This window comes from Atractosteus spatula, chromosome 2 (genome assembly GCF_055471065.1).
Source record: "Atractosteus spatula isolate fAtrSpa1 chromosome 2, fAtrSpa1.hap1, whole genome shotgun sequence".
Lineage (NCBI taxonomy): Eukaryota > Metazoa > Chordata > Actinopteri > Semionotiformes > Lepisosteidae > Atractosteus > Atractosteus spatula.
This window is the reverse complement of record NC_142707.1, coordinates 20,180,080-20,206,843: the sequence shown is the minus strand read 5'-3', so window position 1 is coordinate 20,206,843 and position 26,764 is coordinate 20,180,080. Positions and strand designations below refer to the sequence as shown.

At 34.9% G+C, this 26,764-nt stretch overlaps 2 protein-coding genes across 2 annotated transcripts in view; one reads left to right on the top strand and one right to left on the bottom strand.

The window, feature by feature from the left end:
- Window positions 1-6,814, bottom strand: part of cnih3 (cornichon family AMPA receptor auxiliary protein 3) — a 53,194-nt gene extending 46,380 nt beyond the window's left edge. The window contains exon 1 of the mRNA XM_088935875.1: window positions 6,734-6,814. Within this exon, the coding sequence (XP_088792001.1) occupies window positions 6,734-6,814 (81 nt within the window). The remainder of the gene's footprint in view (window positions 1-6,733) is intronic.
- A 5,161-nt stretch (window positions 6,815-11,975) lies between these two features.
- rrp15 (ribosomal RNA processing 15 homolog) lies at window positions 11,976-23,780 on the top strand. The gene is made up of 5 exons (XM_088909479.1): window positions 11,976-12,049; window positions 14,163-14,422; window positions 15,475-15,572; window positions 16,143-16,338; window positions 23,097-23,780. Exons 1-5 carry the CDS (start codon window positions 11,998-12,000, stop codon window positions 23,202-23,204), a joined length of 714 nt encoding a protein of 237 aa, XP_088765605.1. The 5' UTR covers window positions 11,976-11,997; the 3' UTR covers window positions 23,205-23,780.
- The last annotated feature ends 2,984 nt before the right edge of the window (window positions 23,781-26,764 follow it).

Sequence of the window (26,764 nt, the reverse complement as noted above, 5' to 3'; positions counted from 1 at the left end):
CTGAAGTTCTTGCTGCATGCCAGACAGTGGGTAATTACAGTGACAATCAAAGTGATGTGTTCCTGTAAGTTATTGCTTAATAAGCATTGTGAGTCAATCAAAAGAGTTTATTGCAGTACAGAGAATTCTATTCACTGGACAAGACTGGACATACTGACGGATAGATCTGAAGATTATAAAAGTAATAGTGTTGCAAAAATCAAGGGCCTAGTATGATATGACTAGAACTGACAGTTTTATACATCTACTGGCATAGTGTTTTAAAAAGTAAAACTGACATACAGAGATGGATGGAAACAAAGTTTGGGAACTACTTTCTAAATGTATTGAATACATGGCCTTTTAATTACCCCCCACTCCCCAGTCTAAATCATTTCATTCTAAAATACATTGTGTAAAATTTGAAAATACCAAAAATTTTGAAACATTTTCTTAAACATATAACCCCTTGTAATTTCAGAGATTTATTTCAGGGTGTACCCTGCCCCTTGAAATTTCATTTATGAAAGTTATAATTTTTTTTCTTAAAAAATCTAATTGAAATACATTAAATCTATAGCAACTTGCATCCAGACACTAAATGTACTGTTGCACAAGCGCTAGGGAAAACGTTCCATATGCCACAGAAATATGCTTCACTATTTTTCACAGTACTACTATTTGTTTTGACCAGGAATGTCTAAAGGGCCAAGCTAAGAAAAGGAAACTGAATTTAGGTAAAATACTTCTCACAATACAGATATAAAACAAATTCCTGTTCTTTTACACAGTTCTCAAGTCAATCTTTATTTTTATTGCCCTGTGGCTAAACAGGACAGCATGGTGGAACAGCTCAGCCTCAGCAATGGGCCCCAATGGATCTGGGTACTATCTGCAGTGGAACAGGTACTCTAGTTTCCTCCCACAGTCCAAAGACATACTGGTACTGGTAGGTTAATTGGCTTTTGGGGAAATTGGCCCTGGTGTGAGTGTGTGTGCATTTGTGTCTGTGTGTTGTGTGCCCTGCCATGGAATGGCATCCCATCCAGGGTGTATCCTGCCTTGCCCCCAGTGCTTGATGGGATAGGCTCCAGCTCCCCCGCAACCTTGAAATGGATGAAGCAGTTAGAAATTGGATGGGTAGATGGATGGATGTTGATAAACATATCACTTTCTAAACTTATACACTCCACTGTACTAGGTACTTCCCAATCTCCTTGCATAATGTGGCAAAGGTCTGGGATAGAAGTGCGATCGTTTTCAGAAGAAATTAACTTAAAATACTTTTGATATAATGATTGGCCAGTTCGGGACTATACATGAAATCCAAACTTCCACTAGCTCCTGAGTATAAAAAATAGAATAGGCTCCCTGTAGGTATTAAACTTGTGACTTGCTCACAATACACAGTATACCGATCATCAGGTTTAATCAAGCACTGCATGTGACTGTGGGGAGGCCATACTAACATATCAGATATTATTACTTGCCACTAACTTAAGTCCATCTGACACATCTTGTTGCGTATAGTCTGTAAATTTGTCATTTTAACTTTGTTATTAATATAAGTGAATCTGAACATGTTGTTTATCATATACAGTATATTTGAATTTTGTAATAACAAATACAGAATCATCCTTTATTGTAATGTTGCAGTGGCATCTATGATGAGATATGGTGCTAACAGTTAGAGAACAGAACCTCAGTTCATATTTATCAGGTGTTGCTAGGCTAGAAACCTACCAGTGTAATGCTTCTATAAGCTCAGGATTCATGAACCCCTGTGGCATCCTTCTGTTGCCTTTAAGCAATTGAAATATTTTGCAAAAAAATTAATATCATTAATATCATTAATATTAATAGCAACAGGGAGGCAACAGTGCAGAAAATTCATAAGGCAAGTATTCAACACTTTCTAATTTGCCGCCTTACCATGGCAAACCTAATAGGCATCAGAAATGCACTGGGAAATTAGAGACCTAACTACTAAAGATAATTCATATAGATTGTAACAGTGTGAAAATATTAGATTAATCACATTCCTCTTAATTGCAAAAGTGCATGCAGTCAGTTACCTGTTAGGATTACTAACTATATACAGTATAGGTTATGTGTAAAAAAGACAGAGACAGAACCAATTGTTGACTGATTTGGCAAATAACCATATTAATCATGAAAGACTGCCAAGATACTCCTCATCTATATATTTATAAGATTGTATTATTTTTATGTGCAGCCCTTCGATTATTTTTTTCTTTTACTTACAATTATTTAAATATAATCATTATTTAAGGCACAGAACATTTATTCTTTGGATGACACGCAGTAAGATAAGGTGATATAAGTAAGGTAAGATGACATGCATCTTAATTTCTTTAATACAGCATGAGTATATCATTCTTGCAAGCCTCATTCTTGCTCTTGAATCTTGTTCTGTTATGTTTTCACACCACCGATTTTTAACATTTATGCCATGTTAGCTATTCTCTTTGGTCATTATCTGTGTTTTGACTGGTTATCCTAGTCATTAAACAACCAATGAGCTATTTAAATGTCTAAAGCAGAAGGAAAGACATAACCAACTGCATTTGACACCAATAAAATAATTTCAAGCTTCTACTTCATTTTATAGCTAAGATGTCTCAGTAGTTACAGCACTTCAGCTAACTACATCAGTAGGCACATTAAAAGGTGACCTTCTCCTGGTGAAATGTCTTTCTTGAGGATGAGACTGAACCATACCTGTTTCACTGAAAAGTGAAAGACGTGAACTCAACAGTTCTCATCTCCAGGAAGGCGAGTCTGCCTACAATAGGTCATTCAATAACATTGTGACTAGAGAAACAGACATCAACCCAGGTCTATAAACATTTAATCAGAATTTTATAATATGGACCAAAAAAATGAAAGGCTTTTTTTTAAAGGGATGTTATTTGTTGTTCTCTACATGCTAATGTGCTGTAAAACAAGATTAACACCTTATACGCACGATTTGAAGCTCATAACCCTGAACCAGCCACCTGGGCCACCTGGACCACTGACTCCACTGCCACCCCACCCCCCACACTATCCAAGCTAGATGCCTGGAAATCACTAAGTAGAGTTAACACACAAATAGCTGCTGGACCTGATGGTATCCCTGGGCTGGTACTTAGAACCTGTGTCTGGCAGATATCTGATGTCTGTACTGACATCTTCAACCTGTCCTTGGCCCAGGCTACTGTGCCTAGCTGCTTCAAGACAACCACCATCGTGCCAGTACCAAAAAAATCAGCACCCACATGCCTAAACGACTATCGCCCTATTGCACTCACCTCCATCATAATGAAATGCTTTAAAAAACTACTTATTCCACACATTAAAGCCAGCATTCCAAAAACACATATTGCACAAACCGCTCCACGGAGGATGTAATCTCTATAGGTTTACACACCACACTAACCTACGTGGATAAAAGGAACACCTATACAAGAATACTGTTCATTCACTTTAGCTCAGCATTTAACACCATCATACCCATAAAACTTGCTACCAAACTCAGGGCTCTAGGTCTAGATACCACCCTATGTAGCTGGATCCTAGACTTCCTCACCAGCAGACCCCAGACTGTCAGGATTGGCAACCTCACCTCCAACACACTCACCCTTAAGGCTGTGTGCTCAGCCCACTGCTTTACTCCCTGTTCACCCACGACTGTACTGCCACATTCAGCACAAACACCATCATCAAGTATGCTGATACCACAGTCATGGGCCTGATCACTGACAACGATGAGACTCCCTACAGGGAGGAGATAAAACAACTTGCAGACTGGTGCCGAACCAACAACCTACCGTATGTCTCAACATCAGCAAACCCAAAGAGCTGATCGTTGACTTCAGGAGACAAGGAAAAGTCCACTCCCCCATCTACATCATAGGGTCTGCGGTGGAGATGGTGAATAACTTCAAATTCCTATGTGTTGTCGTGGAATTTTATCAAAGAAGAGCCAGGAGAGGTATTCTCATTCCCTCAGAAAGGTCTTTATTCATATTGCAATATGGGAAAAAACCATCACCCGTCTGTGCAGAGAAGTGAAAGCTGATTCAAAAGCAAACAGGGAGAGCCCTTGTTTTATATCTTTTTTAAGCTGATGCAACACTTCAAGGACAGACAAAGCCGTAATTTTCTATTCCTTATAGGTTCTTGCTTTAAGCAAAGAAGAGCAGTTATTCAAATAGTTTCTCATACTCCCTTCTTCAAGCAGCCGAGATAAACATTATTAAAACATCCCGTGCCCTTGACGAGTTGGGTGCTATCACACTTTGTTCTAAGTATCCAGCTGCTTCTGCACCACAGCTCTGTCCGTAAACAACATTTTTAGGATAAAACACTTTTTCTTGGTAACTTTCCATTACAGTGTTCACATCTCTAAGGACCTTACATGGGCACTCAACACCTCCAGTCTCATCAAGAAAGCACAACAGTGGCTGTACTTCCTGAGAAGGATGAAGAAAATATGCCTGCATCCACGGATCCTCCAACTTCTACAGATGTACGGTGGAGATCATACTGACCAGCTGCATCACAGTCTGGTACGGCAACTGCACCGCATTTGACCACAAGGCACTGCAGCGGTTGGTCAAAACAGCCCAGCACATCATCGGCAGTGCCTTACCATTCATCCAGGAAATCTACAACACCAGAAGTTTGAAAAAAGCCACCAAAATTATGTCTGACCCCACTCACCCCAGTCATAACTTGTTTGTCCCGGACGCTCCAGTCGCACACAACTAGACTCCAAAATAGCTTCTTCCCCAGAGCCGTCAAGCTGGTGACACCCCCACTACCTCCCATCATACTATGATCTCTCCTCACTTCTTCCTGTACCTACAGTACAATGACTGTACTCCAACACCACTACATACACGACAACTGAATGTAAGCCGAAATTGTACTGACAACTGTACCAGTTGTAATATTTATTAATCACCGTATTATTTTTGCACTGTTCCCCGAATTACTTTTGCACTGTTTTGTCCTGATGTATACCTTTCTCTGTTTGCATATTTGCACAGTTTTTGATTACACTGTTATTGTTATTGTGTTACTGTCTATTGTTTTTTCTTCTGTTCTATTTATATACTGCACCTGAGTGACTAATGAGAAACACTCTTCACTATACTATGCACCTGTATAAGTATAATGACAAATTAAGTTGAATTGAATTGAATTGAATTAAAATCAGGTTCAGTGAGGGTTAGGATGTTGTTCAAACTGTATAATACTGTATAAGAGAAAAAAACAGATCAAAACCTACAAGGTACTAGAAAAGCAAATCATCACAAAAAACCTATGGTAAGAAAGTCCATAATAAACAGTAGCTTTTCTAATAGTTGTACAGTATCTGCCACAGTGTAAGACTGACTCTGAAGGGGATTTTGCAAAAGTTTTTTATCTTTCCTATTACCATGCACATACAGTATACACAGTTGACTGTAGCAGTATATTAATAAAATGTGAATGGAATACGTCTTAGTGGCTTCCTTGGTATACAGTACATATAATGTGTTTGAAAGTAGATTACAGCTAAAACTGAGCATAAAGGACTCCGTGTCTTCATTCATACAATTTATAATGTAATATTTTTACACTATTTGTTCGTAGAACGTTTCAGTGTTATAGTTTCGTCGATTAGAGTGGTTTTGTTTTTTTACTGGGATAGTACTGTAGGTGCGCTCTAGCTTTGCTTTTGCGTAAAAAAGGCAGGAGACAAATGGTCGAGTTCAGAGCGCAGGTTTCCCCAGCTGATGAGACTACAATCACTTAAGACGTATTGCCCAGTCTGCCTCAATAAACCTTGAGATACCCAAGCGTGCTGATACTGACTGAGAATGAAGAATTCATTATTCTTACCATAACGTTAATTCTGACCGCTTTATTGTGTAACATCTTGCTAAAAATGTGCATCGATATCAATACTGTACCACTGCTGCAAAGATCTATATACGGAAGGCTCTTAACTACAAAAACACGAAAATCAATACCATTTAAAGAGAATCCACTTTTTTTTAAATTAAAAAAGAGAAAATATTTGCTTTTTTCTAACAGATAACATTCTAAATCAAACACGAAAGCAGAATGTTCGTCTGCAATTAAAACAAAAATAGTCATAGACAACTTTCAGGGTGATTGAAATACAATAATATCATTTAAACTTTTATGACACCTTTCCATTAGAACAATGTTTTTAAATTCTCATTATATACAATTTACTTTATCACTAGTCACACATGAAAACATTATTCGACATTAGACTAATAGGGTCAATAATAATTTCCAGATATGTCCAATATCAATATTGTGCCTATATTTCAGTATTATCTGAAGAGAAAAAAGAAAGTCTTTATACTTGTAAAAAAAACAGTTCCACATTTACAATTACTTTTTAATAATATATGATTGTTTTCAAACCAAGTTAATTCATAAAAGGCTTTTGTACCATTATACTTCTATATGCGATCATATTTAAAATTGTTGTTAAATTCCTACATTTTCTAAGTGATTCCTGTTCCGATGTACAGAACAGCAAGCATGAACGAACAAGCAGCATTTTTACTGGTGCGTTCAGCAGCCACAAAGAATTAAAGACCCACAAATGCGAAATTAAAGAAACCTGTCATGGAATTTACACATAGCTACATGTTATGTTCTTCCTCTTTCATGATGACTTTTTATGTGAGATTATAAAGGAAGAGTTTAAATCTGCACTTACATGCCAGATTGCAAAGAAGATCAGTGCAGCGCAGAGAACCAGCGAAAGCATGTAGCAAAAGGCAGCGAAAGTAAACATCATTCCAAAAATAAAATTTCTCTATATAAATAAGACTTCAAAGACAGGAAAAGTAAATCTATGGTTTTACATCCACCAAAAACAATTCTCGCATCCTTCCTGTATGTTTGCAACAAATGGTGGAAATGACCACAACTGTTAATTCAAGTTTTTCCTTTCCGAGGCACGTATTTGAAGAGCTTTTTTTTCCCTCAAAAGAAAATATTCCCAATAAAAAACCTTGCCATTTTATAAAATCTTCAGGCAGTCTCCGCAGCCTTAAAAGGAGTTTCTGAAGAGAAGATGTGCATAACGCAGGTTCCACAAGGCAAAATCCAGGTAATTAACTGCTGAAGGATAAAATACTTTTACTTATCAATACATCCAAAAGGCAGTGGATGTAATAAGAACAAGCACACCCATTCTACTAAAAGAAAAAAAAAGTAATGTCACTGAGGAATTTAAATCAAGAGCTCCCCATATCTACAGTAAGTAGACGGCATCACGTCTAATAAGCTTTTTCCTCAATCCACATTTAACCCATCGCTCCACAATAGAGAAGGCGCAGGCAGTGCTTGCCAACAGGTACATTTAAAGGGCCAGTTCATAAAATGCATTTAAAGAGACATAAAATGAGACACTTACACAAGCATAACACAACAAGATGGATAGGACAACAGCAACATACAATACATATAATAACCAATATTTCCTAATTACAACATGGTCAGTTTCTACTATCAAAAATGGTCTTTATTTCAACAATTTATCACTTGAATGCCTAGTTTTGAAATGTTTAAAAAAACCATGACAATAACACTTATATCTCATCTGCTATCAACTGATTACTAAAACAGCGAAGCATTGTAATACACTTTGAAGAAGTTTTCAACTAGTTTCCTGATGATCCTAATTCTTCTCCAAGTCTCCTTGTTCGCCAACGTTTGTATGGCTGTGTTGAGGAAGAGGCCTGAGGGAAATCGAAACGTTCTGCTGCTGATGAGTTGAGTTGGGTAGTTGTGCGGTTCCAAATACACTTCTGCGGTCCCTCCTTAACTTCATAATTTCATTAATTTATTTATTATTACATGTTCATTAGGAGTTTTCTCACCTTTTTTGCTTAAGCAGCTCTTAATTTGTGATAAATTTACTATGAGCAGAGGTGGTGGTGACAATCTACCAATCTCTACCACAAAGAGGCTTTCTTGAGAGGTCCAAATGTTTTACATTGGAGATTACACAGCTGAATATGGGACCATCTGAAACATGGAAAAATGTACTAATGTCATATCCAATTCAGTATTCTCAGGAAATCTGATCCCCCCTCCCTCTGAAACGCAATACAGATTTCCAGGGGATTGGATTGGATGCGACACCTGTCCGGGATGTTAGCAATTATAATCCTATATGACTATACGACTTATTTAATATTTAAGAATAGGAATAGAAATATATTCTGATTTCTGTGCTTCCCAACTCAGCTGAAACAAAAAACAATAAATACAGTTGTAATACCAATTACAAATCCCATTCATTTTTTTAAGATTTGGAAACAACTTTCAACATATTCCTCACATAGAAAAATGAAAGCAATTAGACTATGCTTAAGAAGTCAACTGGAACCAAAATTGGAGGACACTGAGAACCATTCCCCTAACACCTCAAGAAAAAACAAAACTGGAATTTGAAGGAAATATATATAAGCTTATACAAACTCTTCAAACAATACCCTGCTGTAGGGAAGTATTTAATTAGCATAAACAACACTATTTACAAGACTTAACCTTAGATTACATGGAGCTGAGTACAGGCAATCTGGACTCTTGTCTTTATGCTTTCCTTATGACAAAAGGCTTTATGAAGTGCAGCTGCAGCAGAGGATGAGAACTGTAGAGTATTCTGATAGTTACAAGTTGAACTGGGATGTTGATTTCAAGGTGTGCTCTTTTAGGACTACTTATTAGGTCTCTGTAGGAAGGGCTAATGTCAAGCAGCTTGTGAATGTCCATAAACCTGTTTATTTTTTCTTAAGATGACAATATGGTGCATCATACATCATGTACAGTCATCCTTTAGCAACCCAATTTTGTTCTCAATGTATTTTAAAGACTTTTTTCTCTCTTATGTATATATACTGCATGTCACATAAGAGCAGAACCCATTGTTGTGCTGAACATAAAAAAGGAAATATAAAAAATACAATGTTTATATAAAAAGCATGTTCACTGTAAAAGTGCTATGATAAGCTAAGCTCTAGTCCAGGTACAAAACTGATTCAATGAAGGATTGTGGAAGGAAAGTGGGGCATCCAGAGGAAACCCATGTGAACATGGGGAAAATATACAAACTTCATGCAGATAAAACCACACAAATTAAACTCAGGGCCCCAGCACCACCAATATTTTGAAATAATCTGTGGTTTTATAATATTAATTTATAATAATAATGCCGATAATGTGTTCCATAGTAACACTTATGGAAATAGTTTTTACTAATTATTATGTTTCATTATAAAAACATTCAAACTTGCAACTAAGTTGTACAGCTATAGGAAATTACAGGGTTGCAGATTTAAATACTGGGTTTATTGAGAAACATTTTGTACAATGTTTCTTACAATACACTTTTCCAAACCATTCATATTTTTCATATTTAGAAAACACAACAGACAATATGTTGTGACTGTGCATTAGAGAAAGCCTGTATCTATCAGAACTATAGTTCTTAACTTTCTGAGTGCTTTGACCTCTGACATAATTCAATGACTGTATCATGTACACAACATGATGCTGACCTAAAGCTGTGACACAGTCCTTGCTTGTGATATAGGCTGTTCGACTTGTTTGTGATACTGCTTGTGTTAACATTAATAACCAAACCCACAAATATTTTTCCTAAATGCTGTACATGACTCCTACTTTAACAAAAGTGAGTTGTATTACTACCTTATTACTTATTAATACTTAATTAATTTGCCAGTAGTACTTTCAGATAAATATTATAATAAAGGCTAGACAAAGGACTGATGCACACTGTTTTAACACATATTGTATAACTTTCTTAGGTTATTATCTAAGCTGTGAAACATCAAAAACTCCCCACAAGGACTTCACAATCTGATACTGTTTTATATAAAGTAAACAGCAACTACAGAATTCATGTAAATTCTACAGTACAGTACATTTCTACTGTATGTAACTGGATGCAAGGTAACTAAGGTGAATGTCAGAAAGTTCTCCTGCAATAAAGTGTTATACCAGATGGAATTCTATTTTATTTTCTATCATTAAAGCATAATGAAAATGTGCTAGTGCCACATTTGATATATCAAGTCATGTGGAAAGCACAGTGAATTTGAATAAGGTCTCTATTCCAGCAGCACACCTAGAAAATGATAATACCATAAATACATGAAATATTAAAAATATCATTTCATATTTCATATTTTAGACCACATGTCAAGTAAAATATAATCTGAAGTTTATCTCTGAATTAATTTTACTGACAGTGCAACATGGACAGAATATTTAACTTGGAAGAGTATGCATCCTTCTTATGTACTGTCTTGGGGGATCTCTCATGTCATATACAATCCAGCATGAGCATCTAATAGTCCTAACTGCAGATATACACTCAAAGCATGAAACATTTTCATCAAAAATAAATAATTGTAGACCTAACCAATACATTATTAGAATATTTTTTCCAGTAACAAAGTTATTAACATAATTTATACTCTAAGGCAACTTTTTTGTTGGAATTTGTAACATCAGAAGATATAGGACTTTTTGTTAGTGTATGAATGCTGAAGCTATATATTTGAGAAAATTACCCAATTAAAAGAATGCTTTTCAAATTCACATTGAAAAATAATTCAAGACAAAAATAGAACTTTTATTGAGGCACTTTTATTGGAGTTATACAAGCTTTATATTTCCCTACATCTGCAATGTGATCTAGATACAGCAGGCTGGGACACACAGACTGCCTTAGGCTTTTTAAGCACTTTGCTTACTATTGCTGACAAATACAGCTCATTACCTCTCATATTACAATATTCTCACTGAAAACAGGTAAGCTTTGTGAATGATGAATGTTTTCAAAACCGCTGCTTGTGCACATTCTAGTTCTAATTTAAGCTTAAATTCACTTTCTGTGTGCATTTTCCCTTTACAGATAAACTGAAAAATTTAAATGATGTAAATGTTTCGGGCTTTCCTGAATCAACCATTTTTTAAACGCCAACTGTTAATGCATTAGTGTGCTGGCTATGCCCTCTTGTGGACAAATTCCAATGAAGCGCTTGAGTTGGAGATACTGAAATCAAACAGCATATCTTGCTGCTATGAAGATGTTGCTATGTAGTGCTAATCTACAGCATGAAACCCTGAATTTATGGTTCACACAGCAGTTACGAATATGAGTGTATGTCACTTCTCTTTAACATAATTAACCGCGTTTTTTTAAACTCTTAATCTTCAATGACTGTCACCTCTGTGACATATAAAATGGGTTATGTAACACAATATATTTATAATTACTACATATTTATGAGTAGAATTCTAGTGATGTTTATCTTATTTTTTTTAAACGGAAACACAAATTTCACATTTTTCAAATGTCTAGCCATTACACTACAAAATAAGGTGCTATAAGATGCCAATACTAAATCCTACTTTTGCAAATTGTGAGAGGTGCAGCTTCTGGTTTCTTTGGATATTTATTGAGACATGGTTTGATATGTTTAATTCTATGTTCAATATATATTTTTCACACACCATTTGTTTCTGTACACTGTATTTAAAATAATTTTAAGATGCTTTGATGCACACAAAATACTGGTAATCAAGAATTACATAACAGTTATGTTGCGCATTGAATGTTTAAAGTATCTAAGCTGTATTGTGGGAAGACTTAGCTACAGTATGGGATCAAGAGCTGATCAGAGTTAAAGTGCATACTATATATAACGAAAATAGTTCTCTCTGTAGATACCATAGTCCTTCATGTGTATATCTTTCAATGTTTTGTGTTGGTTTTAAAATAAAGTATTATATACATATTATATTGCAATATAGATATAAACAGATTTTAAATGTAACATAAAAATAATATTCGTTTTACTGTTTATGTTGAGGAACTCGAAAACGGAATCATTTGTTTCTATAGATTTTTTAAAGTGACACAACAGAAACACTTCCGGTAAGATGGCTGCGTCCACGGAGATAACACATGGGAGCTCTGAGGAAAAATTGAATGGTATTATAATTATTAAAAGTTTTGTATGAGAATATTTACACTTTTTATGTTAACGTAATCATTTTAATATATAGGTACTGATTTTGTTTATCGTGTTCTTTAGCCTTTGTCAATACTTTCAAAGAAATATTCGTTTTGCCTGAGCTACTGTTTGCGTTCCTTTGTAGTTAGAATTAACAAATGACATAATTATTAAAAGATTAGAGTGCTTGCATTAAATGATTTTGAAATGATTGAGATAATTTTGAAGTGATAAAAGTAGCAACAAAACAACATCTTTTAATGGATCATTAGACAAGAAAAGAATAGGCGTTTTTACAGGTAACGTAAAATGTAGCGTTTTTACTTTTAATTTAAAAAATCGAATTCGGAAATCAGCAATTGTTTTATTAGACTAAAGGATATATAAAAACGTGTGGGTTTGGTTATTCGTAAAAAAAATAGCTAAATGTTTATTTTCCGGACAAACACTGTTTAAATTGGGAAGTGATCTTTACAATAGTGTTAATAAACGAGGGATATTGTATTAAAATCACAAGATCATTTCATATTCAATTCAGAAAATATTATACATTACAATTTTATTATGCTTTACCGAAAGCCTGCATTCGACTTTTAGCATGCTTTAATTACAGTATATTAAAAACGTATAGTTTTCCTGTTAGCGTTTAACAAAAAACTATGAGTAGTCTTACAGCTAAACTTAGGCAAATTTCTTCCCAAGCGCTCTTATAGTTTCATAGTGTGCAGCTCACCATAAACCGTTCCTGTTACGCTCGGCAACAAAGGATTTTTTGTTGATAATACATTGAAAGTATCGTCTTTGTGCAGTGTCGGATGTGGCTCAAACAAAAGTAGAAAGTAGAAATATAAATGAATGCATTTACATCTCCTTAAAACCAGAACCCGCAGTACTTCTTGTCTAATTGTTTGAAGTTTCTAGTTCCACAGATGGCAAGGCTGTTTTTATTTTGTGTTATACTGTATTTGACTGTTCTCAAGGCTGTGAATATTATAGGTATTTTAAAGAGTCTAAATAGGCATTGGTTCTTGTAACTAGGAATCTTAAAATCAGGCTAAACGTGATTACCCTACTTGTCCACAAATGAGAAATGAATAGTTGGTAAATATGTAGTTTTTACAAGATTATTTCTAGAAATGGCTTGCTTCCTGCACACCTTCTACATAGGCTAGTATTGTGAACTGTTCTGGATATTGCTGATTGCTCCCATCTCATTCATTGAACTCTGTAGCTCTTTTAAAATTGTTAGTTGTTGTTTTCTCCTTACCTTGAGATAAGTGCCTGAGCTAGGCAGTATCAAGGTCATATGATGCACTTTCAGTTTCATAATGATTATGTAGATTGTGCACATACATAGGCATATTCAGAGATGTATATTTTATATAGAGAGACGTATATATTTTTGTGGAACAAGTAAAAGGTTTATTCCACGCTAGAAAAAGGCTCCACAGCCAAAACGTTGTTTCCTTCTCTGTTCAGCGTGGAAAAAACCTTTTACATGTTCCTTTGCAGCCTATGCAACTTTGCAACTACTTCAGCCTATATATTTTTATAGCATTTTCATGCTTTCAATGATTTTATCCCTGATCTGCTTTGAAAGCTCCTTAGTCTTTATGGTTGAGTCTTTGCTTGAAATTCATTATCTATTTGAGGAACCTCACAGGAGACAGATGTTTTTCTTTCTGAAACCTTGTGAACCACTATTAATGCCCACAGACAGAGGTCATTCAACTCATTGTGTGGCTATTTAATGTCATTCTGTGGGCCTAAATTTATCCACGTTTGGCACCTTTTTGTTTTTATATAAATTATTAAAAAATTAAAATTGTGTATTATTGTGGAGATCAACCTTAATCCTAGAATGCTGAACATGAAGCTGCAATTCTTTTCTTTCTGTTTTTAACTTACACAGTAAGAAGAGACAAATTGGGAACATCATGGAAAATGGGACAATGAAGACATAATTTTTTTCCTACCAGTTCCTGACATATATATTTTTTTCTGTTTCTGGTGTCCTATTTAATTGAGTTTCTGAAGCAGTGCGGCTGCTTGAGATGATCTCGTTTGATGTGTTAATAATTTGATTTGCAGCTGCTGAAAATGAGGACAATTATGGTTCCAGTGAAGGCGAAGCAGATGGAGGCAGTCTCAGTGGTGAAGGCTCTGTGGGAGGTGAAAGCGAAGATGAGGCGGAAGAGTCTGGGAACCCCAATGCTGGCTGGGCCGAGGCCATGGCCAAAGTCTTGCACAAGACAACGCCGGAGAACAAACCAACAATACTCACCAAGAATAAAAAGTTAGAAAAAATGAAAGAGAAGGAAAAACAGGAGAAGTTAGAACGGAAAAAAGAGGTATGATCTTGGTGACTCTTACTTCCCATGTTAAATGCTAGGATCAGAATGCATGACATGGCTAATGTACAGTTAGTTTTGTCTTTTTTGTGCACAGTTTTGCCTTTCATTTTTTAATTTCTTTGAATGGTTCATGAGCTTCAATTTAATATTTTCCTGTAAAAGAAAAAGATTTGATCTTGATAAAATCAAAGTTCAAGAAAACCAAGGTGTAATAATTCTCTCTGTTTTAGCTCCGTCAGAGATTTAAATTAAGAAGCATGGCATAATCACAGAGCACCTGCTTCTATAATGAACTGCCGTCCAGAATAATGGCAGAAATCATATGATAAGTCAGTTGTTCTTCACTCTTTTTTTTGCTGTTTACACAGGCAGAAGGAGGCCTTAAAATTTGATTATGACTTTTGTTATGGAAGCAGAGTTATGTCTGCAGCCAGCTGATTAGCATTTTTAAGACCATGTTTGAGAACTAGCCAAGAAGTAATGCATGCTGTACCTTTAGTGTTCTTATTCTGAATACATGACAGCAGTGACTTAGCCTACTGTACTTGAGTAAGATGGAAGCAAACATGCAAACAGTTTAATACATTCTGTAACTGTAAACATTAACGTTTGTAGCACTTGGATATTCCTGTGAATGAAAAAAAAACAGAAATATTGTAATATTGCTTTTAGTTTTCTAATGATGCTCTCATGTAAGAATAAGGATAGGAAGACAAGTGAAATGCTGCTGATTAAAAAAATACAATACATAACTTGCATTGATTTGGGTTTCTATCAGAAATCAGCACTGTCTGAGGAGCTGTGCAGCTTGGGGCTGGTGGCGGCCTGAAAGTGCTCCAATCTCGTCAGGGGAGGAGCTGTACACATCCCACAACCAGCACAACACATCACTACAGCTAGTAAAAACGATAGGTATAGATTATAATTCTCAGTGAATTATCGCTTTTGGATCTACTTGGGCAACTCTACTTGAATTTTTACAGCACAGTATGAGCCTTTTTGTAATTTAGTTTGAAAGATTTGTTTTGAGTTCAGGCTTGTTCTTACAGCTTGATAAGAAGAAGGCTTGGGAGATGATGTGCAGGGTGAAACCGGATGTTGTCAGAGACAGAGAGACAGAGAGGAACCTTCAGAGAATTGCCACCAGGTATCATTTTCTTTTCTCCATCATTGTCTATGAAAATACCTTTGACTGCTTTATTTATAAAGCATTGTTGCTTACTTTAAAAATAGGAATATATTTTTCCCCTTTATAAAGAACTGTAGATTTTAGCTTTTTGATGCTGTTTGTATCAGAAACCTAGATTATTGAGAGTCCTGATCACTGAAGTTCAGAGACTCTGATTATTAATATTTGATGCATTTAGTGTAGTTCATTGATAACAATCGTATGCATATTGTCAGCACCAACACAGAAAGTAAATTCTAATACCCTGCTGTTTTTTAAAGTTACACTTTTTCTGTAAGCTAAATGAGAGAAAGTGTCACTGCCAGAGATATGAAAACAATAGGTGCACTGCCTGTTTTCTTAACGTAAAGATGCATCTAACTGGATTCTACAACACAGTGAACCGATATTTGTTTAACGTGTACCTCTGCTGACAAAACTACATTTGAGAATTTGACTGCCTGTTTCTGCATTCGCATTGCAGTGTTCAGGAAGTTCTGTTACAATGTTAAGTTTTCGGCTTTGTTCTTTTTTTTCCCCCCCTCTCAGGGGAGTAGTCCAGCTGTTCAACGCTGTTCGGAAGCACCAGAAGAATATGGATGAGAAAGTGAAGGAGGCTGGAGGTTCAGAGAGGAAGCGGGCAAAGCTGTTGTCTTCAGTTTCTAAGAAAGACTTCATTAATGTTCTTCGAGGGACTGAAACAGGGACATCACAAACAGGCTCAAAATTAGAGAAGAGCAAAAAGGTAGGTCTATGTTCAGAACTTAAGTGCTATTCTTTATGCATCCTAGAATTAATAAGCTTGTGTTTGAAGCAAAATGTATTTCTTTCCTTCTTATCGCTATATAGAGGATCTTCTCATTTTTTAAAACTTTGACTTTGGAAAAACTTTGAAAGGAGTGATATAGGTCTTAATTTCAGAGTGTACATATGACACACAATTCAGTTGCCATATAGATGAATTATTTCAGTCTAGTCAATGCTGAATAAAACCTGTGCCTTTAAAAATGTGATGAACAAATACATTGAAATCCCAAAGGATAGCCCAAGAACAATATATTATATATAAGGGCTAAAGCACCTGGTCTTATAGGACCTATTTGAATGCTTGTTTTCATGTACCCTTACATTTAATCAGTGAAAGAAGGTAAAATGTTGTTTGAAATGTCCTGTAACACTTTCATCCAAGTTGTTTGGTTGCCATCCAAAGCTTATTTGACACTGTATGGCTTCAATAGGTTCATTTTGTGACTTTGTGAAAAGTATTCTTTGTTCTCTAAATATGTTTTCATTGCATAGTGTATGTGTTTTGGGTCATTGTTATGTTAATAGATAAATTCTTGTTATAAACACCTTTGACTGGCAATCAAATTACCTTTGATTTTATACATGGTCCTGACACTTCTGACTCCTGAAAACATCTAATGTATATTAATTGGTTTGCCGTTGTACAATGACTATTATACTGCTCTCCAGTCTTGCTTTAAACAAACTTGTTGATTATCTTCAAATCACTCAAACCTGGATTAATCTGTAAAAGAGTACTTTTTTTCCAAATTTGATCATACCACTGTTTAATTTCTGTTGTCAATTATGGTGTTTTTGATTCCTCCATTAAGCAAAGGTACCTGGATAGCTACACAGCATAGAGTGAGCTGTGTGCTAGCTAAACAGGACGTTACCATTCCTGAAGAAGTGTTAATGGCTTGTGACATATCTGGGAAATGGATGCCGTCACAGGATATTTGAATAGGTGGATCTCAGGGAAAAGAGACTGACAAACACACAGACACAGGAAAGAGAGAATTTTTTTTTCCTGGCAAAAAAGAGCATAAGAAAGGTCCAAAAACTGTAGCTATCTAATTTAACCGTGTTGAGATATTGAATATGTCAAAATACATTCTCCTCTTCTTAGTTTATTAGCCTTGCTATAAATGAAATACAGGATATTAGTTGTATCCCACAGTTACTGGTATTTATCAGCTGCAAAAATGCTGATCTTGACATGACAGAAGGATTTAGATATGTTTTCCCTGCAAAACAGAAAACCAGGACAGGAAATTAAAATCGCTGTATTGCATACCTTGAAGATGTTTGAAATCCTTGACTGAAAGAAACTCTGAAAACAGATGAGAATATCATTTTTGTTCCATTGCATTAGCATCTGAATGCATTATATACAAGGTTTTATTGTCTCAGTGATTTGAAGTTTGAGTAGTTGAATTGATGAATTATGGCAGGGCTAGAAACCTACCAGCAACTTTGGCTTTTGTGTGAGGTATTTGACACCTATTACGAGAATTTGCTTTTTCACACAGAGATAAGATGGATTTTGTGTGGGCGCATGCTAACACATTTTGTGTGTTGTTGAATCACTCAAACTTTTCATTGTTTGGTGTGATTAAACCAATTATTAGCCATTCTCGGGCATCTTAGACTAGTTGCTCTCTGTTGCATTTCTATGCAATGTCACAAATAATCAAATCTGATCAAATAATTTTGAGAATAGAGCCAACCGAAAGTATTTAATAGGTTAATATTATCTTTTTTAGTTATGTTACATTATTATTTAAAATTCTGATTTCAAAGAGGATCCAGCTTCCTTAATTATGATATATACAGTGAGTCTTCAAAATGAATGGAAAATCTACAGATTGGACTAATCATAAGGATTGTGCTAATCAATTAAAGCATACAGCAGAATATTTTGGTAAAACAGTATGGTTTTTAAATGGTCACCAGGTTTATTCCAATTGAATATTTTAAAATTACATTCATACAGTATGGTGACAATGTAAACAAATGTGTGCTTTAGTTTTAGTTACTGATAAATGAATACAAAAAAACTTTAAAGCCTGGATAAAGCGGTCAGAAAATGGATGGTTGGATAGATTTCTGCATTTCTGGGAATTGGTAGAAGGAATTTTAATTTTCTTATCATTTGAATTGGGATGCTGATTATTATAGTTGGGAAAATGTAATACGATTAGAACATTTTAACTAATTTTAACATTACAATAATAGTGATTTATTTCATATGGTGTTAGAATTTTTGTTATCAATCTAAGAACATACATATGTTCAGAGGGATCAGAGTTAAACTCAGACTACAGAGCTTCAATAAAAACGTAACTGCTATGCTTTATTGATATATTTTTACTTTAATAATACTGTATTATTTCAGGACATACAAACAATACCCTAACAGATCTGTATTTCTGTTAAAATAATTGTTTAAGAATATTTGGCATCACTCTGGTTGGCTTGAAGGTCTCCTAAAGAAATCCTACTCTGATCTCCTAAAGACATCATATGAAAAATAATGGAAGATTCAGACCTCTATATTCTTTGGTTTTGGAGAATAACACATTTTAAAATTCCTTAAGTTATGAAATCCAACATGGTGGCCAAACCACATTATTTATCATACTTTTAATTCTGGCGCTAGTGCTGTGGACCTTTATAATCTTGTCAGGTTTTGTTCTTTGTTTTGAGTTTTCATCCAAGGTTTGGATTTCACAGGATTTTGAAAGTGACAGTGTAAGAAAAAAAAGTACAACTAGAACCTCAGTAATAGCAGTAGGGCAATAACAACAAATTCATAAGAATAAGAACAAAGCATTCTTATATTAATATAATCAATTATATTTATTATAATTATTAATATAATATAATTAAAATTGTCAGAATAGTTCAAGTCACACATTGAGTAAAACTTCATGTTTATCAGGCTTAAACCAGAGCTGGAATGTAGTGCCATAACATTAAAACCTATAGTCATTAATGTCTGAACACAGGCTTTGAGAGCATTTATTACTGTTGAGTGGTATAGCCACACTAGACAGTAGAGGAAAGTGTAGCTTTGGTCTGGACATCAGACTGGAAATGGAACTTTTGCAGATTGAATGGAAGATGGAACCTCAACTCTTTATAAGAATATGAAATGTTGAATAAGATAAGATCACTTTATTAGCCCTATACAATTTCTTGCATTAGGAATTTGTCTTTTTGCATACCCCAGCTTGCTCTCCATGAGACACAGACACACAGACTGGGAGAGAATCTTGGGGTCAGAGCACAGGGTCAGTCATTTATACAGCACCCCTGGAGTTAACCTGGGGTTAAGGGCCTTGTTCGGGGGCCCAACAGAGTAGGATTCCTCTGCCAGCCGTGGGATTTGAACCGGCAACCTTCCAGCCACAGGCACAGATCCTTAGCCACAGTGCCACCGCTCCGCCGCTAAGCATGCTGTAGTGTTATTTTTATAAGCAGGATATGACATTTATTTGGTTTGCAAATGCAGCTGCTTTACTATGCAAGCAGCTTATTCTTTTCTTATCATTTTTTGTGACTTTGGGCCTGTAAAGCTTTCTAAAAAGCATGGCAAGAACATTACGAATGTTCGTTTAAATTCTGAGAATGTTTTAAGACATCACAGCGGATTTACTTCCTGCCAGAATCTTAAATGTGGATTATCAATCAATGGAATGTCTCTTATAAATAGCATTTCCATTTTATGTTTGGTCAAATCATCAAAAAAACATATTGTAGAAGTGATTTCTAAGATAATCTCTGAAATTTCCTTATTGGCATTTCAACGCTTGTATATACCCTGAAACAAATTTAAGTGCCTACACATGTCCACTAGGTTGCACTGTTGTATGTAAGATGATCCTCTGGAAGCTAATGTTTTAAGATAATGGTTGGGGAACCATTAACTTTTTGAGATTCTTCCTGATGATTAATAGAGGATGTCACTCATTTCTTACCTTTTTGCCACAACAAAAAACATATCCAGCTCTGATCTGCGTACCAGATTTTTCAAGGCAGTGTAGGATCAATGATCCAAAAGGAATTAAATTTTGAACATACTGTAAGTAAAATATAGGAGCAATATAGGTACTTGTTTAATATAACACCAATAAAGAACAAGTTAAGGTTAATTCCATACTGAAAAGTAGAAAGAAGAAACATAGCATTGTTTCTTCAACACGGCTTCTTTCGGAGTGGTTATGTAAGACAAAGTGATGCGTTTACTTAAAAAACAGTAAACCTCAAACATCAAAGGTGCATGAATTAATTTAAAACAGAGATAATATCACTACTTTTAGTAAGTATACTTTTTAATTTTGTTTTAATTAGTTCACTGTTAATTATTTAAGATACAGACAATTATTTTTAGTTTAGATCATTTTATATTTGCAGTTACAAGATAAATTTTATATTTTTTATCTTGTGCTGTGTTTTAAAACACCAAAAATATAATTCTTTTTGTATTTCTTCAGAATCTATATACATGATTGATTAGCATGTCAAGTTTTTAGAAATGTTTTAGTTCAGATATTATTTGGCGGAATAATTACATTGATAAATATCAGTTTGTACCATTTTGTACAAGAATATCAACACAACAGCTTTTTGTTCTGGGTTTTAACAGTTTGAAAAAGTTTTCATAATGAAATATGAGGTGATTTTAAAAAGGAATCTGTGCTTTGTGTGATTAATTTTAATTTTAAAATAAGATATTGGCACAGTAGTATTTTTGTGAGCAAATCTTTCTTTCTTCAGGATAACTTAAATGAATATGACAAGTTTTTAAAAATGAAAAAGTTAAAAGTACAACTAGTATATCCATTCTTGTTACCTTTTACCTAACAACCACTTCATGTTTTCTCAAAATGCAATCAAGCAGTAATTATTTCATATCTTGATTAAATCATAGTGTTTACATTTGAATGTTTCTGGACAGCTACAATGTTAACAGTGATAGTGCATTTGCCAAATTTACTTGAACTGCCATATGGAACGATGTGCGGGAATTTGTTTTTAGTTCTACACCAGTCAGATTGTGTGATTTCTTGCTTTTGTTTAACTTCTAACACTGTATTAAATACACTGATTCGGACACAGCATTGCTACTGATCCTTGAGTTAATGTGAAGGAACTGTATTGGTACTGGGCATAAACAGTGATGGCATTAATGTACTTAGCCTAAAAATAGGCTGTGTGGAGGCTTTGGATTCTGGATTGTATGGTCATGGGTTCAAATCCCAGGTGGGGTACTTCTCTCAAATTACAATAGGACCTGGTATATTACAGCGCTATAACAATAAACATCTTTAACTTTAAATTATTATAACCATTAAATGAGAAATCTAATACTTAATACTAAGACTTTATAATGTCACAGAATTTTAGCATTTGGAACTAGAATAAAAATGCTTATTTGCAGGACAAATTGTAATCTTGCAAGTATTTTGTTGTTGCTTTCTTATAATTTCTCATTTCTCATATTATATATATAAACTTTACAGCAGTATAGCGATACATTCTAGCAGTGTAGCCTTACGAAATCGTTCTTCAAATGTTAAAACTCAAGTGTGTTCTGTAGATGGATCTTTTATTAAATGTGGTAGATGGCAGTATATCTTCCAGTCACCACCTTCTTTCTTACAGGTATGGAGGTGGCAGCTTTGTGTGTCCTCATTAACAGGGACTGGGAATCTGTCAAGATTCACTGTGAAATCTAAAATGAAATTTTATCTTGCAGTAGGACAATGATGAAGAATGTAAATGTCCTTGAGTGGCCAAGTCAGAGTCCTGACTTGAATCCAGTTTATTATATGTCATCAACAATCCTGAGCATTTTTGCACAATGCGGGGATATTGCACTAGCCTGCTGTGCAAGGTTGGTCAAGACTTATCCAAAATAACTCGCTGCTGTAATTGAAGCCAGTGGAGCAAGTATTGAGTCACGGGGTGAATTCTTATACAATCAATAAATCTGTTTTTTATTTTACTTTTTTTGCTGACATTTAACTTCTTTCACTTATTTAGGTATGCAGTTTAAATAGTCATAATTGGCTTTAAAAATGTGTATACACCACTTGTATTTAATCAAAATGGCACTTATTTCTAAAGGGGTGAGTTACTTTGCAATTTTTAGTGTTTGTACCTACAACATTCACGTGTCTTTACTGATGTTACGTGCAAGATTAGCAAGCAGCCAGATGTTCATTTTAATCCTGTTTAAAATATAGTTGATGTTTAGGTAAATTGGGTTTGAGTGGAGCAATATTACCTGCAGGATAGATATATAAAGATGCTGAACTGTATTTAGTTCTATGTTTTCTTTGCTGATGTTGCAAGCCATTGGCTATTTAAATATTTGTCCAAGGTGATACACATATTAAACTAGAAATGCCCTTTTTCATACACAGTCCATGGACTTTCAATGGACGGCATTGTTGCAACTCTGTCTTAAACAGAATTCTAAGAACGTGCTGCTGTGATAGCATCGAAATGTGCTGTAGCTCACATTTATACTATAGTAGACATGGTCGTTTTGCCATAAGTGTCTACTATAGTATAAACGTTGCAATAAATACTGATGACAAAATGTTGTCAAAACTAATAGCTTTTCAAATGTTGAAATGTGCTAATGTCTTCATTTATATTTTTTTAAGTAAAATGTAAAACATTTTTTAAATGTGTCTTTTATAGAGTGGCATAAAAACAGAAGACAAGCCATCTTGGAGTATATTGCGTGACGATTTCATGATGGGGGCAGCCATGAAGGACTGGGATAAAGAGAGTGAGGAAGAGAACTGAAGGCTTGAAAGGATCATCATGACAGTGACTCGAACTTCTTGTAGGTTTTTTGCCTACGGAATTGTCAAGGAACACGGTTTTCCTTCTTTTGTGTATATGTCACATTCTTGGAATATTTTGAAGGTTTAATTTCATAAGGACTTCACAATGATTTAAGACTAAGACCTCTAACTTGGCAAATACAAACTCTTCTGGTTAGGTTTACCAGGTTCTGCCAAGTCAAAATTCTAGAGAGAAACTCTATTTCTCTCCATTTGCTTTCTTTCTAGAGAACCTTTACATGGATTGTCCACATGGGAATTTTTTAATGCTCATGAGATAGTGTAAGATTGTGATTTTCTTTCTCTAAATGACAGCAAGATTCCAGCTCACTGTTTAACGGTATATAAGTTACTTGACAATAATATGCAACAGTCTTATTTTGTGTTGAATGTTTTGGTCTTACGGTACCTATTTTAGAAACATGTAACTTAGATGTAATAATGTAGTAATGTAGTAATTTCTGCCCAGGATTTTTCCACTATTATTTATACTGCTCGAAGTTGTAATACATTTACCATTAAACAGTGATAATGGCATTTCCAGATTTTTCTACTTCTTACTTATTGATCTACTTTTTAGTAGCTGTTACAGTGTCATCCACTAGCATGTCTGCCTGTTATGTGACTCCTGTGTAACTTACCTTACCCCTGCAATCTTGCTGTTTCGAGCTGAGTAAAACAGTTTTGCTGAACATAACTTAATTTCAAATCACAGTTCTTAACAAAAGTCTAGAAAGTTTAATGAAACCATGCATATTGACAATATACAAGGTATCTTTTTTTCTTATTACTCAGCTTCAAGGAAACTTTTGTTTTTCCAGAATGAGCTATCTGAGTTACAACAGTACATACTACTTGAAGTAGTAATGCTTTTAAAGATTTTTATAAGGCAATGAATTGGTAGTTAAACCAATTAATTCACCAGATGTGAGTCTTAATTAAGCTATGCTGACCAGTTGATTTTTTTCAGGACTTTGTTTTATGTAATACAAAAAAGAGTAATATCCCTTCAAATAAAATACCTGTTGTTACTGTACAGGGTGAATTAATTTTGCAACTGCAATTTTTACAGTTGTTTGTACTTGCATTCAGTCAGAATTCTTTAAGTCCACAATTGTATATAAGAATTCCAATTTCTCATGGTTAGGCCCACATTTTACCATATGGATATAGCTGCCAAATAGCTTATCAATTTGAAAAAGCCATCAGTCACGTTGGTGTTTGCTAACCTGCCTCCAAAGCATAGACGATCATTTTCTCATATGATTACCAAAGATCTGTCATGATATAATATCAGGATGTGAATTTTCACATAATCTTTCCACTTTTCAAGGTATTCTGTTCACCTAACCTGCGTATTCTTTGCGTCATGCACTTCCTGTGTCCATAGTTTTATATTTCCTACCCATTTATTGAAATTATTCCCCATGTACTTTTTGTAAGTAACTAGAACCAGTGCAAGTCACAAATAGAAAGTGTTTTAGCTATATAGTTCTGAACTTAAAAAGTGAAAGCAAAACTTAATATTTTGTATTCATACACTATACACTGGTGCATGAAAGGGATTGTAATTTTAGTGCACGTTATGGTCTTTGCTTATATTCATTAATAATAAAATAATAATAAAATACCCATGTAAGGTTTGATCACAGTAACACAAACCAAATAAAAATCTTGATCAGAGAATTCAAGTGAAAACTTTAAGAATACTGCTATTAGCCAAAAGTGGCAATAAAAGAGGGATCAAAATTGATTATTCAACCATTTTATGTCGGCACATTATCACAATTCTAAGACAGTCACATAATTGCACTTTCTAATCATTTAAATAAGATTAAGGAAGTAATCCAAAAAGAGGTACATTTGGCATAATAATAAATATGTTTTTTAATTTCCTGTAAACTGGTACACAGTGGATGGGAAGTTAGTACTTCATTCCTGAAGTTCAAAGGACTTGAGTAGACAGTCTCTTGATCTTAAAGTATGGCTAAAACTATGATCAGTTCAAATCTTGATTTAAACACCAGACTGTACAGATATTGATGTACTGGAAACATATGTTTAGAATTAAAGAGATAGAGATGAGAGTTTCAGAGTAGGGGGTTATTTTGACAAGTGTGATAAATAGTTGTTTGGCAGCAAATGAAAAGTTTAAAAATTTTTGATGAGTACAAATGCAAATCAATCTGTCTTTCACTGTGGACTTTGCTGGAAAGTCTAAAGCATCTTAAAAACAAAGAAAAGGTAAGTCTTAGCTCTGTCTTTTCATTTTAAATTATGTGAGCACAAAACCTTAATACTTTAGCTAGGAACTTTGCCGTTTTTATAATTCAACAAAGTGTCGTTTGTCAAATTATTTTCCGAATGAAGTAGTGGTTTAAGGACTAATTTATCTCATATTCTGCTTTGCTGTGCAAATTTCTGCTAGATTGTGGTAAATAATCTATGTGATAAAAAATTGCATTTGGACTTATTTACATTTATATTTAGCATAACTATTCTAATGATAAATTTCCAAAAATGAAAATATGTATCATAGAAATCAATCGTTTTCCTGCTTAATCTGAGTTGAAAGTGTTGAAAACTTGTTTTGACTCACTAAAAGCCATCATTGATGTGGGGTTCCATGTCTTAATAAAAGTGAGGAAATTCACTTTGGGAATGTTACTAAGTGGAATGGTCACATCTCCCTATGTTAACTTTGTAGTGTACTGAAAGCCAGTTAACTTACTGTCCACCTACTGAGAATGGAGGCACTGAAACCCAAACATAGCCACTAAATTTATGTTGATTGAATAGGAGGATTGTCAGATCTGGATTAATTTAGCATTTCATCTCTTATGGTTATAGTCATGAGGCACCTATAGGTTTTGTGTCACAAAAAGCCCCATGGGGGGAATGGGGGGAATTTTCTTAATCATCCGACACTGGTGGTGGAGCTAATGTGGTCAGCATCACGGTCCAGCCGGCCTATTACCCCCACAAGGATTAACCCCCAATACTCATTCAGAAAGCAGGCTGAGTGGCCCTGGGAGCTGTCTGGAAGGAATTAGAGTTACATCGCTTGCCCCCTACCTGAGATTGAACCCAGGACCTTCCGGTTAGGAGCTAGACGCCCTTGCCATCTTAGCTACTATGGCTCCTCATGAGGTACCTATCCAAATGTAGAATCATGACTGCATCACTGGGCTTCACAAGTGCTGTTCCTATTGTATGTAATTAAAGATGACAGGCCCTTTGAATATTGTCAGTGTGGTGGTTTTGGTTCATTCCTAGTTCTCTATCTCATTTCTGCTGTTGGACATACAACAAAAAAACAAGAGAAATTATGACAGGCAAAGCCTCTACAGCAAGCCAATCTTTATCCCATATAATGCTCATCTTAAATCTGGCGTCAAGCTACCTAAGTGTTTCAATGTACATACTGGCTAGCAGTTTTTTACTTAATTGATGAGGCCCAATTTGTGACACAGTGGCATAACTCTCAAGCATGCAATGCTCAAGCCAGACTACTAATTA